Source organism: Aspergillus viridinutans (genome assembly GCF_018404265.1).
Source record: "Aspergillus viridinutans IFM 47045 DNA, scaffold_13, whole genome shotgun sequence".
NCBI lineage: Eukaryota > Fungi > Ascomycota > Eurotiomycetes > Eurotiales > Aspergillaceae > Aspergillus > Aspergillus viridinutans.
Window position 1 is genome coordinate 1,100,620 of NW_025091229.1, and position 15,653 is coordinate 1,116,272.

The following is a 15,653-nucleotide window of genomic DNA, read 5'->3' on the forward strand; positions in this document are numbered from 1 at the left end:
TCCCTGCTCAAACCGAATGAGAAGGGCATACCACAAGTATCGATCTATTATGTAGACGTAATGTCGAAAATTTGAAACAACGTATTGTCGAGTCTAAGAATAGGCCTGCGGACGCCACGAACTGGTGACACTGCGTTTGAAACCTGAACTGGACACGCCGCTAACTTCTGGTTACTGGCATGTTTCCAGCATCTTGGCGATAACGCCCATCAACGTTCCGTTTTCTAGTGCAGCTGCCACTCTTTCCTTATCACCAAGCTGCTTGTTAACTTCATCGGCAGTACTATGTGTTCCCTCCTTGATTCGCACGTCCACACGGAACCTGGGCGGAAGTGACTGCTCAAGCCGCACACGTACACCGAGACCGATAACGGTAGCCAGGCTACAGTGCGTGATTGTCGGGGTTATGAGTACTTTGACGGTGCGAAGAGGGGATCTGGGTACATGGGGAAGAGATGGCTTGATCGCAATATCTGCGAGTGAGACAACAGCTAGTGACCCCAGCGAAATTGGATGTTCTGGGTCAGATATGGTTGAGACGAGGTCTATGAAATGATTAGACATACATTCATGACTTAGTTCTTCTTCCGAGTGCAGCCAAGACGGAACCGATCGAAAAGAAACCATTCACTTCTTACCAAAAATCTCTTGTTCGTCTATGGGCTCATCTGATATGTCATTATCGTCTTCAGAGTCTGGCTGTGAAATCAGGGAGAAGGAATCGCCCGACTGCCCAAGCGACTGAAGAGTGGAACTGAAAACATTAGTTCCATAAGCATAGGGCTTCTGCGGCGCCTTGGGTAGCCGAGTTGGCAGGTCAGCGGCATTGAGGATTATCGGATTCGAGTTCTGCATTTCAGAGGCCATTTTGTATTGGCAAGCCTGAGACTGGCCGCTTTCGTGGCGTAGAGAGAATATGCTGAACTGTCAGTGTTTGTTATAGAAGAGCGGGGGAGGCAAGATTTTATGTAATCTAGGCATGCTTCCACCAAAAGCTTTCACCCCACCAAGTAGTTGGATAGATAAGAGCCTGCAAGCCTGCGAGGCAATGTCTACCACACCAAAGTAGATATCTACTAGTCTACCAGTGCCACAGGGACCCTGGTTCAAATCAGAACCGTGAGACCAATGAATTGGTAGACTCTGCACAAAGATTATACTGTATTGGTTACCCTGGACCTTGGTGGCAGTGTGCAAAAAGACAATACAATACATAGGTATACTGACTGTTCATCAGGTCATGTTCCAGAGGATGCTGAATCCATTAAAGAGCATCTTGTAGATGCCTCTCCAATAGAATTATAACTTTCACGTATTCTAGTGGTTGTTTTCAAACCGACATGATGGCTATATAGCCTTTGCTGCGAGAGGATAATCTTGATGTATGTTTAGATAGATCTACCTGTTGGAGCAAAACCTGACCATGGCCCGGAGATGCCTCGTCTAGCTTACCTTGACAGAAACAAGAGTAGAAATCAATGCACAGTACTCGACCTTATCAAAGCAGCGCGGATTTCAAGGTGCCTAATATCCACCTTAGGTATTACTACTATCCACCTAGAGAGTAAGTGGTCTTGGAAGAATGGGTATGAGGTTTCTATTATTACTCCGTACTGAGCACTAAATCTAGATACCCTTATCGGAATAATCAGCATTACCATTACCCCCTCAATACCTTAATCTCTCGGGTAGACTTCAATCACTCAATAGGGCTCTTTTCCGCCCGCCCCCATCTCTGCTGCACCCGCCACTCTCAAATCACGGATGATCATTTGACCAATTCCTACTAGACTAAGGAAGGTAACTATAGGGTATCTATCTTAGCATCCGTCTACCTCCTGAGTTCTGCCTCTGGGACTTGGTTCGTATGCAGCACCCCGCAGAACATCGATAACCCCAGAAATATTTAGTGTGCGTGGCTAAGAGTTAGTAGCTGAAGTTCAAGCGCAGGCAAGTAGCAGAGTTGTCCTTTCATCATCTACATAATACTCAGAGTACCCTATCAATATCCCCATGTGGAAATTCGCATTGTCGCCGATCCCCTAGTCTGATCTTCTGATTCGTATCTCACTGCCCCTCGTTACCTGAATTCTACTCTGCAACCCCCTGTGGCTTTTGTATTTCTTGGCCGCCCTGCCTGTATTGATTAGCCGTTGATCCCGACCTCGATCTTTGCTGCTTTGAAACCTGTCCGCTTTGGAAAACCATCTTTCAATTGGGTGCGATGTCTTAAGTCAGGCTCTTGCACCTCCTTTATCATCTATTATCAGGGAATCCTTGATGATACACTGATGGTTTTGGACGACGATGCAAGCTGAGTAGGCCCGTGCCATCGTGTTCCCGCTCTGTCTTTCATTGAACGGCCTGACTTCCTACATCGCTCTACTCTCCTTCAAGGAGCAATCTCAGCATCAGCTATCTGGTTAGTCGCCACAAGATTCCTTCTGCCCAGTCCATCGGCGTATCCTGGCATATGCCTGCGCCATTGAAGTCCCACGAGCCTCAAATTATTCCTTGACCTTTTTCTTTTAGTACAAGAAGGCAATGGTTTTGTTTCGTCAGTTGAATACAAACTTGTAGCTGCGATCTTGCATCTTTATCCTTTCACCTTTCTCAAATTCCTTCCAGTTGAACAATGACTAATGACCAAATGAGGGCACCTGCAGTGCAAATCTCAGCTACTGTCATACCATTCTCTACCAAGTCAGCGCCTTAATGTGCGCAATTATTTCCTCAAGCTCTGATGGTATCCTGTACCAGCTAAGGAGGAAGAAGTTTTATCATTTCTTTAGACCTTGCAACGCGTCCCGCAATCCCGAGAATAGCAGATCAATCGCCTGGCATAATTGTTGAGAAGCCGTCGCCTCCGGACACTCAGGACAACACCATTGGCCACCGTTTATACATATTTGCGGCGAATTTGCGGCGTCCACTATATCGATACAGGCCTTTGGAGAGACAGGGAAGAGATCATCTTACGGTTCTCGGCCAGATGGTCACTGATTCCGATTGTGAGTCTGTTTCATCCAGGCCGAAACGTTCAGGTCATGCTTTTGCTGACGTGCTCTCGTAGTGCGCTAGTCGGTTCCTGGCTATATTCAATTCCCTCGTTCTACATACGATACACATGGTCCAAGCGATTTTGCATTGAATGTGACTGTGGAACTTCATCACACTAGTCATACTCTTCCATTAGCTACAGTCTCACCTGCCGAAGCTGGGTGGTGATTCCGTTATCTGTTGCTGATTGATACAAGCAAGGCGGGTCTTTGAGGATAAATACTCACACAACAGTTTTACAACTTGGTCACGAGCGTAGACCCTGTGACTATTGGACTGTGTTGCCTCCACCTTTACGGCCTCATTGATCCACATAAAACAAGCATCACAATGCAAGGCTACGCTTTCTCGCCTTCGAATGGTCCCCCCAGAGAGGGGCACAAGAGTAAGTCGCCCTTTTGGAGATCTTTTCGTCAATTCAGATGAATAACTTGCTCACAATGTAGACTACGTATTTGTTGATGAACATAATAGGCACAAGCGGCTGAAAGGTTTGTCCTTCTCTTCTTTTTCTGTATCCTCTTTTCCCTCCGGTTCCTACTTCAGTTCTGAACTGTAAGGCTGAGCATCGTTTGTTCCGGTTGTTGACTTATGCGTTGCTAGTAATGCGAGCCTGCAATGGCTGCAGAAAGCGGAAAATAAAGTGTGACGCTGCCACAACGAATACCTGGCCTTGCTCAGCTTGCACTCGGTTGAAGCTCGTATGCGTTCCTCCTACCATTGGACAGGATGGCGACTTCCAGTCGGAGCAAGGTCTTGAGGCAACTTCAATGGGCGCCTTAGGAGCTTCTCATGCGACTTCAGCCTCGCATTATTCCTATACAATGCCTCAGAGCTTCGGCGCTGGAATCCAGCCTACTGCCGGAAATGGTCAGTCCTATAGCGACGGTGCCGGAATCATGTCTCAATATGTACCGACCGGTCCCACCCAACACAATATCTATGAAGTACGGTCATCGCATTTACCCGTGACAAGCCATTCCTTCCAGCATGCCCAAGTATTTCCCACCACTCCAAATCATGATCTTGATAACTCGAACACTGGCATTTTCTCGGACGACGATCAATCTACTGCCGAGAACCTTAGCGAGGTTCTGGGTGAATTGAAAATCGACGAAACTGGTATCGGTAAGATTGATAGTGTCAGTCCTTTGGCGTTAAGAGAAGAATGCTGATATTGCAAATCAAGCTCCCTATATTCGACAACAACGAAAAGAGCGATTGGAAGCGGAAGCTCCAGTTCAGGATGAAATTGAGGAAAGACTGCCACCTCTAAGCACTGGGGCGGGCTCCACCATCCGTATCCCCCCGGAGCTAATGCCCTCCGATGACGAAGTGATGAATTACTTCAAGATTTACTTTAACGATATACATCCTTACGTTCCTGTGGTTCATCGGTCCCACCTTTACTACCAATGGCAGAATGAACGGAGTTCCATATCTCCTCTACTCCTCGAAGCACTTTTCGCTTGTGCCGGCAGGTTATCAGACGATCCGGCTCAGGGCGCACAGTGGCTCGCATTGGCAAACAGTAAGTTTAGTCACTTTGTATGCGTTGCATGGAGCACAGACAGTAAATAACCAATGCTCATACAATGATAGGGCATGAGTCCAGTTTCATGGATGTACCACGCTTAAGCACGATTCAGGCTTTGCTTTTGCTATTGAAAGCTCGAGAGTCTCTGCCAAAGAAGGGTTATTATTATCGTTCGTGGCAAACTGTGAAAACAATTGTGTCGATGTCGAAGGATTTAGACATCCATGAACATTACAATACCCACGCACAGGGCAGACCTTGTGAGATGGATCCAGTGGAGTGTCTTGTGCAGACAAGAGTATGGCAAGCCCTCTTGGTTGTCGAAGTGATGATCGGTGGACCACAAGGTATGTCTATATCCGCTAACGTGACTTCGTTGGCTTTGACTGCTTTGACTGATCTCGTTAGGTCGATCGGATTATGGGGTAGATCCAGAGACCGTAGATATGCGGCCCGCTCTAGATATCGAGGGCCTTGACCAGTTCGAAATCGACCGCGCGAGGCAATATGCATACTTTGTCAGAAACGCCTATCATATCCGTTTGATCACCGATATATATCACAAAATCAAGAAGCAGAAGGACTGGGGAGCCAATCCTAGATTTGTTGAAAAAAACCCCCTTTTTACCGATTGGCTCCAAAGCCTCCCCCAAGACTTACAGGTTAATTATCCTAGCGATGGTTCGCCGCCATGGATACCCTCACATTTTGTGGGAAATATGCACTCGCATTGCCATCTCGGCATCATCTTACTACATCGGCCACAGTTGTTAGCGTCCAAGTCTTTTGCGGCCGGCGGAGGATGGAAGATTCACATGGCGTTGTGCTATTCCTCCGCAAAGAGCCTGTGTAGGCTTCAGGAAGGTATCTTAGACCGGTTCGGCCTGCGCGGTCTTCTGTTCATGCAAAGAGGTATCAATTTCGCAATATACTGCATTCTGACATGCACTATGCTGCATCTGGTAAGTGTAACGTGATTGTGCTATCTGGTACTGCATTAACTCTTCCAAGATTGCTATCACGTCCCCTGATCCTCATTTTCATACGGATGCGAGGGACTACTTCACGCGACACATGCGTATCCTTGAGAAATGTTCTTCGGCTTGGCCTATGCCCGAAATACAGGCACAGATTGACTCCCTGCGGCTCGCGTTCTCCGCTGACATCAATCGCCCTTTCGAACTCAAATCTACATTTCCTTACGGGAGCCCCTCGGAACCGTACCATCCCAGCCCACCACTTGGGTCAAATTACCATGCTCATTTGGACCAGGTTCCAAGTAATGTACAGAACAGAGTGTGTTATGCTTACCCAATGACCCCTCCAATCTCGGCTGGTACTGAGGACTCAAAGCCTGACTCAAGTCAGCTTCAACCTTTGGGAATGCTTGCACCGCACCCACATCACAGTCATTCGGTAGATGCTCCCTTAGTTGACGAAAATAACTGGGATCCCACTCGAATCATAAAGTATGTATTTCCCTGCCTGTTTCATTGTTTGAGAGTTGTTCGCTGACGTCTTCATCAGCCAGTGGGACCTGGCATTCCCTGCCGGCCCGTCAAATGTGAGTACAAACTCGCCGCCGATGGGCATAGACCATTCTACACAAGGAACCACTGGTGTATCGAACCAGTTTCCTGTTCACTATGAGACACATACGAAAGTCTCTTCGATCGCAGCTTCCCAACCTCTTCCTCAAACTCAGTTCAATGGACACCCAGTCCTGTTCACAGCACGTGACTGGCAACAGAGCGTTGCAAGTGTATATGATCCTAATGGCCTGAAGCGGAGGTGGGCACACTCAGTTGATACTGGCGAGCAGAGTAACACTAAACGCCAGCGGTGAAAATCATTGTGCTCATGTTCACTATGCTTCACCCCACCTTCTTGGCTCGTTATCTGCAAACCTTTCATTTGAGCCTATAAGACAAATGTCATGGAGAATCATGGCTTATTCGTCTCGTTCTCTCATTACTGGAATAGTCTCTCTCACCTCTAGGCCCTGCAAATTGTAGGGCCACGGCTCCTATCATACAATCCCGAGAGGGTCAAGATCTCCAGAGATTAATGTGTCGACTTGCCAGCCTTATAGTCAACTCTGTAGTATATAAATTCTATTTGACCACAAGATATTTCATATAATACGGTAGATACATGGTATGGTGGCAACTGGAATACCCGTCTACAAAGTCCTTGATGTAACATGTCAAAAGCCTAATGCAATGGAAGTCTGTATAGATCACTATTCTTAGGAGAAAAACTCAATGCATAAGCTTAAAAAACCTTGCCTTCCATCGAGGAAGTCGCCAAATTGGGCTACAGAAAATGCCTGCGTATATGGAGACCGGCCGGAAAACAATCATCAGCCCTTCATGCTCTCGTCATAAGAGGCTAGAAGGAAAGCCGTGACAAGAGATGATAACGAACTGTCATCCAACTCGGGTAAGTGAGAAAGCAGTGTCAAGAATATCGAACTGGGTCACCAAAATGAATCTAAGCTTACTAAGTCATGTGTACTTAGTTGCGCCGACTGATGCCAATACGTTCCTCCCGAGAGCGGACAATTCTTGCTTTGTCTCCAGGTAATGGTTTCAATTCATCATTCGGGTCGATGGCAGTATGATTCAAGGTGCTTTTGACGGATTCATGCGCGTGGGCTTGAGTTTCTTCTCTGCGCTTGCGAAGCCGCATGTCTTCAAGCTTTGCGACATCTTCCGACGTGATTGCGATAGCCGTAGGCTTGCGACGTAGCATTCTGGAATATACACTCAGGCAAGTCTAAAGAGAAAGAAACTCGGATCTAGGATTTGACAAGAGTGGACTGGATACCACGTGATTGGCACGTGATGGATTTTCAATTCCCCAGAGCTACCCGTTGTAATCAAGGACAAATACTTAAGAAATTTCTCATCATCTCCGCCAAACACAGCGGGGAAAATGTTCCAAACGAAGTTGAGGTTTCTGGCGAGCTGCCGTGACCGTAGGACGCCAGCTGATGGAATCATTACCTCTGTACGATACTTTACGCTCTCCCGTCAGCAGGCAAATAATCACTCCAGTCAAAAAAGTACGTGAAGAATATAGCATTATGCACTGTTTCCCAGTACGGTATCGTTTACGTCTCTTTACTGATATTTGTATCATTGACTGTACAGATCATCGCAATGCAGCAACTCGATCTGTTTCTCAGGTTTCTGCATCCTCTTCCGCTGCCTCTGGGACAGTCAGTAATTCAAATGTGAATGTCACTTCTCGTCGGAATTCACCCCATCGGGTAATTGACGCAAGATCGCTCGCTGTTCCGAAAGCCGGCAGTCTATCGTCCAATATTATTCGGAGCCCTCGTTTTCAGAGATCTAGGACTGGAGCGCAAACTCGCGGTCGTAGATCCGGGACTATACATCGCACTCAGACTGCCGTACCCAAGGGGCGGAAGCAGGGTAACGGGAGGGCACAGCGAAAGCGCACAGACGTTGAGGAGGTGGACGAAATCTCGCAGGCTGAGGTTGAAGAAGCATATGTCCAACTGTCCAAGGCATCCGTGCCTGTTCCTACTCGCTATACACCGCAACCCCCTGAGTCTAATTTGACGGAGACTTGGCCATCTTTACCGACAGGCGTCACTGCCAGGACTGCAGGAGTTGTTGAAAAGCTTTCTTGGCTGAGCGACCGCTTCCCGAATGGCTATGTGCCCCCTCATGAACTGGGCAAGCGACTTTTCGAAGGTCGAAGCGTCCAGTTTTTCAATCAGGATGAAAAGAATAATGCTGTGGCGGAGGCGCAAAAGCTTGCACGAAAACGTGCCGATACCCTCTCACAGAGAAAAGGAGATCTTGTGGAACCTGAAGATGTGGGTTTTAAGCAGATGAGTGCCCTGGACAAGAGAGCCTTGGTCGAAAAGCTTGTTCAAGGAAACTACCCAAAACTGGAGATAGTATTGGCCGATAAGCCATCTGTCCTTGCTGGGGTTGTGAAGAACCTCAATAATAATGAGACGTACCGGACTGCCGGAAAGAGTTCACAACTTATCTCAAAAGTTGAATCACTTCTTGCTTCAGGTCGCCCTGCATCCGCGAAAAGACTCTGAAAGCGTCCTGGTGAAGGAAGGCTCCAGAGTGAACTGATTTCTCTTGCTTCAACTTCCATCAATTCCCAGTGTCTACGTTTTTTCCGCTTGTACGTATCTTCTGTATTTTTAAGGGGGACCCGTTGGCTAAATATGCGACACTGATGATAGTCCTATTGAGAACTACTATAGCTGGCATATTCGACAAAATGATAATCTGACTATACTCGTTCTAATGCCTTTTTTGCAGCATCAAACAATTCTTTCACCTCTTTCTGTCCCTTCTCTGCTAGCCGTTCCATTTGGTCCTGAGCCTTGCGAACGTCATCTGGCCTGGCTAGTTTCTTCTTCTGCATATCTTGAAGGCGCTTATGACTAACACTCCTCGATTCGCGAACTGCACCAGCTGCCTTTTCCATGGCCGCTCTAGCAGCAACCACCGTCTGTTCACGTAATTCTTTCGTGGGCGGCGGAATCGATATATTCAGTTGAAGAATATTATGAGGGTCAGGTTGTGGTGTTAGAGACAAATCGGAAGAAAGAATGGCAGATGAGATCGGCTTCAAGTGCTAGGACGAAAATATTATTAGCAACCCTGAGTAGACGCCACGCGAGTTCAACAATTAGTTTGGATCTGAATGAAGTCCTACCTCTTCCTCTGTAGCCAATATAGTAACCATCCGCCCTCCCTTGGGAACAACCTGCGCCAGCTCACCCAGTCTTATTGTTTCCTTGCCTCCTTTGCTCAAAGACACTCTCAAATCTTCAAGTGATTCCGTGTTGAAACGTCCACCCATGCGTAATTTGGAAAGCTCATCTTTAAGTCGGGCCACCGCAGCCACGATGCCATTTTCTAGCGAAGAAAGATCATAGGGAGCTTCCAACAAAATGCTCGACTCTGTGTTCGCCCCAGTGAGTTTCCGAGACTTATCTTTTTTCTTGCACAGAGAGGCAGAATTAGAGAAGCTTCGAGTTGTGAGATTGGATCGCTTAGAGGGAGTCGGGAACCGCCAGGGTTGAGATGCGTCAAGCACGGTTGCGCTGAAATTTGCAGAATAAAAAGATCGAGGAATGTCAGAAAGAATTGAGAGTCGTTGTACCCGCTGCATCTTCTAGAATTTGCATAGATGGTGAGCTGTTGGAAGTATTATTTGTAGCGAATAAAAGTTGGGGATCTTAGAATTCAACATACATGCTTCATCAAACACTAGCGCAATGTCAACCAGGATATGATACCTTTTTTAGCACACAGCACTTTTCCCGATAAATAGACTTAACAGGCCTTTAATGGGTGAAGGTGGAGTCATTATTCCAGTTTACTGATTAAATAGCAGAGCATATAAATGGTTTGTATAAAGGGGAGGAAATTTCACTACCTCATCATCGCACACGTCGCGAGTCAGCTTTGACATCACCTATGATGTCTACCATATGTCTAAGCCAAAAAGCAAATATTGAATTCGATAGAAGTACTAGGCTCATCAAATCATTAATTTCTTCCCCGGACGGATTTCATCTAATCTAGAATGAACTTTTAGATAATGTGCACCAAATCAAGGGGCACAAGACATGAGAAGGGACAAAAAGAAACCGGAGGAGAAATAGAGCACATTTCCGTACATGGATCGTTGGGAATGGTTGTAACAAGCCCTAGAGACAAATTTCGATCTCTTCAGATCGCAAAACACATACGCAGGGAACCGTAATACCGAGGAAGAGAATGAGACGAGTGACTGACTGATAACAACTCAAGAAAGTTCGTAGCATTCAGATTACCGGGTGGCCATAGCCTTGGTGATGAGTCTCTTGAGCGCGAGTTCCTTCTTCTTGAAATCCTCAGGGGCAGAATCTTCAATCTCAAGTTGAGCCATAGCGTCACTCAGTGCAGACTCGATCTTTTCCTTGTTGCCGCGCTTGAGCTTCAGGGACATGGTAGGGTCTGAGATGATCTCTTCAACGCGAGAAATGTAAGATTCGAGCTGCTGACGAGACTCGAATTTCTTGGTAAACGCCTCGTCGCTCGACTTGAATTTGGCAGCGTCTATAGCAATGTTAGGGTCGCTTCTTTTAAAGGACACAGAGAGACAACGCAGTCTACATACCATCAATCATCTGCTCAATTTCCGTGGTGGAGAGCTTGCCGACGGCGTTGGAGATAGTAATGTTGGCGCTACGGCCAGAAGACTTCTCCGTAGCGGTGACCTTAAGGATACCGTTGACATCGACCTCGAAAACAACTTCAAGAGCGGCCTCGCCAGCCTTCATAGGAGGGATAGGAGCGAGAGTAAACTCGCCCAGGGAAGTATTGTCTACACAGTTCGTGCGCTCACCCTGATAAACTGGGAACTGGACGGTCGTCTGGTTGTCTACAACAGTCGTAAAGGTGCGCTTCTTGATGGTGGGGACAGTTTGACCGCGGGCAACAACGGGGGCGAAAATATTGCCTTCCATGGCAACACCAAGGGAAAGGGGAACGACATCCAGAAGGAGCAAGTCCTGAGTTTCAGCCGAGGTGGCCTTACCAGAAAGAATGCCAGCTTGCACGGCGGCACCATAAGCTACGGCCTCATCTGGGTTAATGCTCTACACCAACGTTAGTTTGAGGACACGACCGGCAACGTTGGAGGATTGATGCCAACTGACCTTCTCAAGCTTCTTGCCGTCGAAGAAGTCACTGAGGAGCTTCTGGATCCGAGGGATACGGGTGGAGCCACCGACGAGCACAATCTCGTCAACCTGCCGCTTCTCAAGGCCAGAGTCCTTGAGAACTTGTTGCACTGGCTCGAGGGTGCCAGAGAAAGACTTAGCGTTGAGATCCTCAAAGCGGGCACGAGTGATAGACGAGTTGAAATCCTCTCCATCGAACAAAGAGTCAATCTCAACAGTTGTCTGTGTGGCGTTAGACAGGGTACGCTTGGCACGCTCGCAGGCCGTTCTCAAACGGCGAAGAGCCCTGGCATCGCCTGAGAGATCCTTTCCAGTCTTCTTCTGGAATTCCTTCTTGAAGTGGTCAAGGAGGTTAGTGTCAAAATCTTGTCCACCGAGATGAGTATCACCGGCTGTGGCCTTAACAGTGAAAACACCTCCTTGGATGTTGAGAAGAGACACATCGAAAGTGCCTCCACCAAGATCATAGATCAGGACATTACGTTCCTTTTCAGACTTCCCGGAGCCGAGTCCATAGGCGATAGCGGCAGCAGTGGGCTCATTGATGATGCGGAGAACATTCAAACCGGCAATGGCACCAGCATCCTTCGTCGCCTGACGTTGATTATCGTTGAAATAAGCTGGCACGGTGATGACAGCCTTCTCGACCTTCTTTCCAAGCTTGGTCTCTGCGACTTCTTTCATCTATCAAATCGGAACAAGTCAACGATGCACGAGAAGAATATATTGGGTAGATCGGCGGTATACCTTCATCAAGACCATAGAAGAGATTTCCTGGGGAGAAAACGTCTTGTTTTCACCAAGGTATTCAACCTCGACAACGGGGTTTCCGCCCTGGTCAACAACCTTGAAAGGCCACGACTCGATATCCTTCTTCACGATGGGATCTTCATAACGCCGACCAATGAGACGCCTAGGTTTGTAAATAAAAGAAGCTTACATGGGAGAGGTAGACAATGCAAGAGACTTGCTTAGTCCTCACTCACTTGATGTCGAAAATGGTGTTCTTCGGATTCATAGCCGCCTGGTTCTTGGCTGCCTCACCAATCAAGCGCTCTTTCTCGGTGAAAGAAACGAATGACGGGGTTGTGTAACTACCCTGCTCGTTGGCAACTGTAGGATGAGTCTAGGTCAGAGCCTATTCCTGCCGAATCTGGTGCCTTTGAAAAACATACTGATCTCAACGTTGGTGCCTTCATAGTTGGCGACGCAGGAGTAGGTTGTGCCTGGATGAATGTCTTAGCAAAACTCAATTTCTTCGTGAAGAGCGTGTTATGGTATATGGGTGAATTCAAAAAATAAAAATAAAAATAAATCAGATGCCTTACCAAGGTCGATACCGATGGCGCCTTCGTAGACTTCGTCCGACATATTGCTTTCAATTCGCACTGAATATCAACAAAGAAAAATTGAAGAAATTTGCAGGATATGAATTGAGAGCACCTGAAAGGAGGTGGGAAGAGTTTGGGGGGGGGGAGGATAAGAAAATTGAACGAAGGGTCAGTGTGGGAGCGGTTGATCTTTTAAGACCGAACCCACATCGCCTTTTTTTCACTTTTTTTTTTTTTTCCAATTTTCCTTTTTGTTTCGCCTCCCGTCGACTTTTCTTCTCCCCAATTCAGCCCCATGGTTAGAGAAGAAGATTCCAATGTCGACGGCCATGGTTATAGTAATCTCAACCATTACCGAGACTATAAAATTCTTAGCAATGGCAAATACTTATTGAGATTTGAGCTATTGTTCTAATCATACTCTGTAGTACATAGATTTAATGTCTACTACTTAAAAGATTCATCGGGTCCTAAATATGGTCTAGTCCCTTATTTTCGATGCCCTCTTCAGCTTGTGACCACATTCAAGTTACTAACTTCTCGTACCTGCTACCAAAGACATCTTGCTTGAGGATAGGCGTGTAAGACTGTGTGCAAGTGTAATGGAAAGGCAATCTTATATTATCCAATCAACGTTATTTTAGATACGGCAGTGCCTTAAAAGACTCGATCACGTATATTACAGAGTGCGTGAGGATTCTTAGGTACCTTAGACAAAGAAAACTGGGATATCCGCAGTGTATGGACGTCTTTCCCAAAGAGGAAGAAAGATAATTGATAATGGTAGGAATCAACTTAGGCATCGTACTTAGGATATCGGTATTTACGCTGCTCCTAAAAGTCGTACTATAAGGACTTGGCTGTTAGCTACCCACATAAGTATAATAACCACTGGTTCCATGTCCTGTACGTTGTACCTTAAGCAGCAGTTAGCACCTGTAGAGCACAAAACTATTATATACTTAGTACCCCTCAGAGATACTAAGGCATGACCAAGTCCTACATCTATGATGAGAGGCTAGGCTTGATCGGAATAGTAAAAGCTGATGTTAGAGAGAAAAATATTCCATGAAGTCCTCTCTTTTAATACTTTTTCCGAAACTTAAGTAGAGCTAAATATTTCAGTGTGACATGGTTTTTCAATATGTTTTATCTACTATCTGGGCCTCCATAGCTACTAAGTACGAATTATTGCAGACTTAGATGCGTACCACTCGAAGGAAGATACAGAGAATGCTGTCAGAGAGGACGTAAATAATTTGCAGTTCTGTAGTCTTATTATCACGTCTCATACTTCAATTCTAACGTACAATAGCAAGTGCTTATTATCAGCAGGGTGCCTCTCAGAGCTGAGTACCTAAGGTACCTAAAGTACGTACCTAGACTGCTCAAGTTGCAAAGTGGTCCCACACCAAGCAACCAAGTTATTGTCCTCCGTTATCTTAACTGGAATTTTCTTTAACCTGGTCAGTAATAATATATTAACTATAAACCCATTTGCCAAATCCATACCACATGTGGTTCTGAAACCTGAATAGCAGCCTCTTGACCACAGTCACTACTGGAAATTAAGAGCCAACTCTCGCTACAACTATTATCCACGCACGAGCTCTATCAAGCTGGCTCCAATCAAGTTTAGAAGTCCAAATTTGTACGTGTCCCCTGCGCACCTCATCAGAATTCTGCCTCAGTAACTCTATGGCATATGGCCTCTCTGGAAACAAAGACAGATACCGAGTAAGGTGCTAAATGACGGTCAGGCCGATATTCTGAAATCCCAATCGAAACGATCCAGACTCCGCACTTCTCCAGATGGATATCGATTTAAGCAGGAGGAACAAAAAGCCCCGCCTTCTGTTAGAATCCGAAAGAGAAAGGCTTGAGGAATTCATTGACTCCATACACTACTCAGCGAGGTACGAGCATCCGACCCACGTACACAAGGCCCGAATTGACAGGCACAGGTATTCTGACGACCAGTTTGAGTACCGACATGTTCAGCTTCCCAAAAATATGCTGAAGAAGATTCCCGCCGACTATTTCGATAGCTCAAAAGGAACGCTGAAATTGCTATGGGAGGAAGAATGGAGGGCACTCGGTATCACTCAGGTACTACGAAGTGCACTGCGAAACTCGCGTTCTGCCACACTGCGGCTAATCTTGTTTATCTAGAGTCTGGGGTGGGAACATTACGAGGTCCATGAGCCAGAGCCACATATCCTCCTTTTTAAGTAAGCACTTGATGATGCATGGAGTACTCTATGATGAACTGATGGCTTCTTAGGCGGCCCCTGAATTATCAACCTCCGGTTTCCCAGTGACTATGGTAATTGATAGATACATATTGCGAGCCCAAATGATTTCACATTGAGCACTGACGGGCGCACAGTCCGATTTAAGTTATGGGTATACAACAAGGAAGGTTATTCCAGGGCAGGGCAACAATGGTTATACACCGTTTGAGCCATGGAAATGAAAAATCACTCTGGCTGTCGCACATGAGTGAGATTCTTGATACCAACGTACGCTGAAACCTTTTGCTTTTCTTTTTCTCTTTCTCCTTGTCCTTCTACGTCCCGGTGCGATGCCTTTGACACGCGGCTTGACTTCGTGTGATTGGAAGAAATTTCAGCTACGTTTCTGGGCGATCACCGCCCCCTCTGGGTAGTCGCGAATTTGCTGCTGATTCTGGGCCTGCCAATCACCTAGATCATGATGTCTGACCCATTCGAGCTTATGGAATATAGCTGGAGTTTCTTGCCTTTACATCCACGATTGGAGAAATGGATATCAGTCGCACGATAAATCTATATGTTGCTGCACTAGACATTTGCAGATGGCTCTGGCATAATGAATAACCCTTGCCCCATGAGCAACCTCATACTAACAGCGACCTATTGCCGATTTTCGATTGCCCAAAATATCCGACTTGCTTCTTCACACTCTCTGCTCATTCAAGTGAAGATTGGCAGGTATACTTCCTCTCCCGCAG

The 15,653-nt window shown here is 46.5% G+C and overlaps 7 protein-coding genes across 7 annotated transcripts; 3 read left to right on the forward strand and 4 right to left on the reverse strand.

Moving 5' to 3' along the window:
- Positions 1-171: 171 nt before the first annotated feature.
- Positions 172-867, reverse strand: Aspvir_003151 (iron-sulfur cluster assembly protein CIA2; the record flags this gene model as incomplete). The annotated part of the gene is made up of 2 exons (XM_043274736.1): positions 172-545; positions 639-867. 2 exons carry the CDS (start codon positions 865-867, stop codon positions 172-174), a joined length of 603 nt encoding a protein of 200 aa, XP_043130671.1.
- Positions 868-3,390: 2,523 nt separating this feature from the next.
- Aspvir_003152 (Zn(II)2Cys6 transcription factor) lies at positions 3,391-6,443 on the forward strand (the record flags this gene model as incomplete). Its single annotated transcript, XM_043274737.1, has 8 exons — positions 3,391-3,445; positions 3,507-3,551; positions 3,664-4,188; positions 4,250-4,591; positions 4,663-4,944; positions 5,006-5,559; positions 5,609-6,066; positions 6,125-6,443. The coding sequence occupies 8 exons, from the start codon at positions 3,391-3,393 to the stop codon at positions 6,441-6,443; spliced, it is 2,580 nt and encodes an 859-aa protein (XP_043130672.1).
- Positions 6,444-7,114: 671 nt separating this feature from the next.
- Positions 7,115-7,351, reverse strand: Aspvir_003153 (CDC26 family anaphase-promoting complex subunit; the record flags this gene model as incomplete). The annotated part of the gene is made up of 1 exon (XM_043274738.1): positions 7,115-7,351. The coding sequence occupies one exon, from the start codon at positions 7,349-7,351 to the stop codon at positions 7,115-7,117; it is 237 nt and encodes a 78-aa protein (XP_043130673.1).
- Positions 7,352-7,685: 334 nt separating this feature from the next.
- Aspvir_003154 (uncharacterized protein) lies at positions 7,686-8,684 on the forward strand (the record flags this gene model as incomplete). The annotated part of the gene is made up of 2 exons (XM_043274739.1): positions 7,686-7,692; positions 7,753-8,684. The coding sequence occupies 2 exons, from the start codon at positions 7,686-7,688 to the stop codon at positions 8,682-8,684; spliced, it is 939 nt and encodes a 312-aa protein (XP_043130674.1).
- A 200-nt stretch (positions 8,685-8,884) lies between these two features.
- Aspvir_003155 (ribosome-recycling factor) lies at positions 8,885-9,772 on the reverse strand (the record flags this gene model as incomplete). Its single annotated transcript, XM_043274740.1, has 2 exons — positions 8,885-9,232; positions 9,314-9,772. The coding sequence occupies 2 exons, from the start codon at positions 9,770-9,772 to the stop codon at positions 8,885-8,887; spliced, it is 807 nt and encodes a 268-aa protein (XP_043130675.1).
- A 663-nt stretch (positions 9,773-10,435) lies between these two features.
- Positions 10,436-12,701, reverse strand: hscA (putative Hsp70 chaperone (HscA); the record flags this gene model as incomplete). The annotated part of the gene is made up of 7 exons (XM_043274741.1): positions 10,436-10,704; positions 10,766-11,246; positions 11,307-12,014; positions 12,078-12,243; positions 12,317-12,443; positions 12,506-12,556; positions 12,659-12,701. 7 exons carry the CDS (start codon positions 12,699-12,701, stop codon positions 10,436-10,438), a joined length of 1,845 nt encoding a protein of 614 aa, XP_043130676.1.
- A 1,772-nt stretch (positions 12,702-14,473) lies between these two features.
- On the forward strand, positions 14,474-14,896 carry Aspvir_003157 (cyclin-dependent protein kinase regulatory subunit CKS1; the record flags this gene model as incomplete). Its single annotated transcript, XM_043274742.1, has 2 exons — positions 14,474-14,770; positions 14,834-14,896. The coding sequence occupies 2 exons, from the start codon at positions 14,474-14,476 to the stop codon at positions 14,894-14,896; spliced, it is 360 nt and encodes a 119-aa protein (XP_043130677.1).
- Between the last annotated feature and the right edge of the window lie 757 nt (positions 14,897-15,653).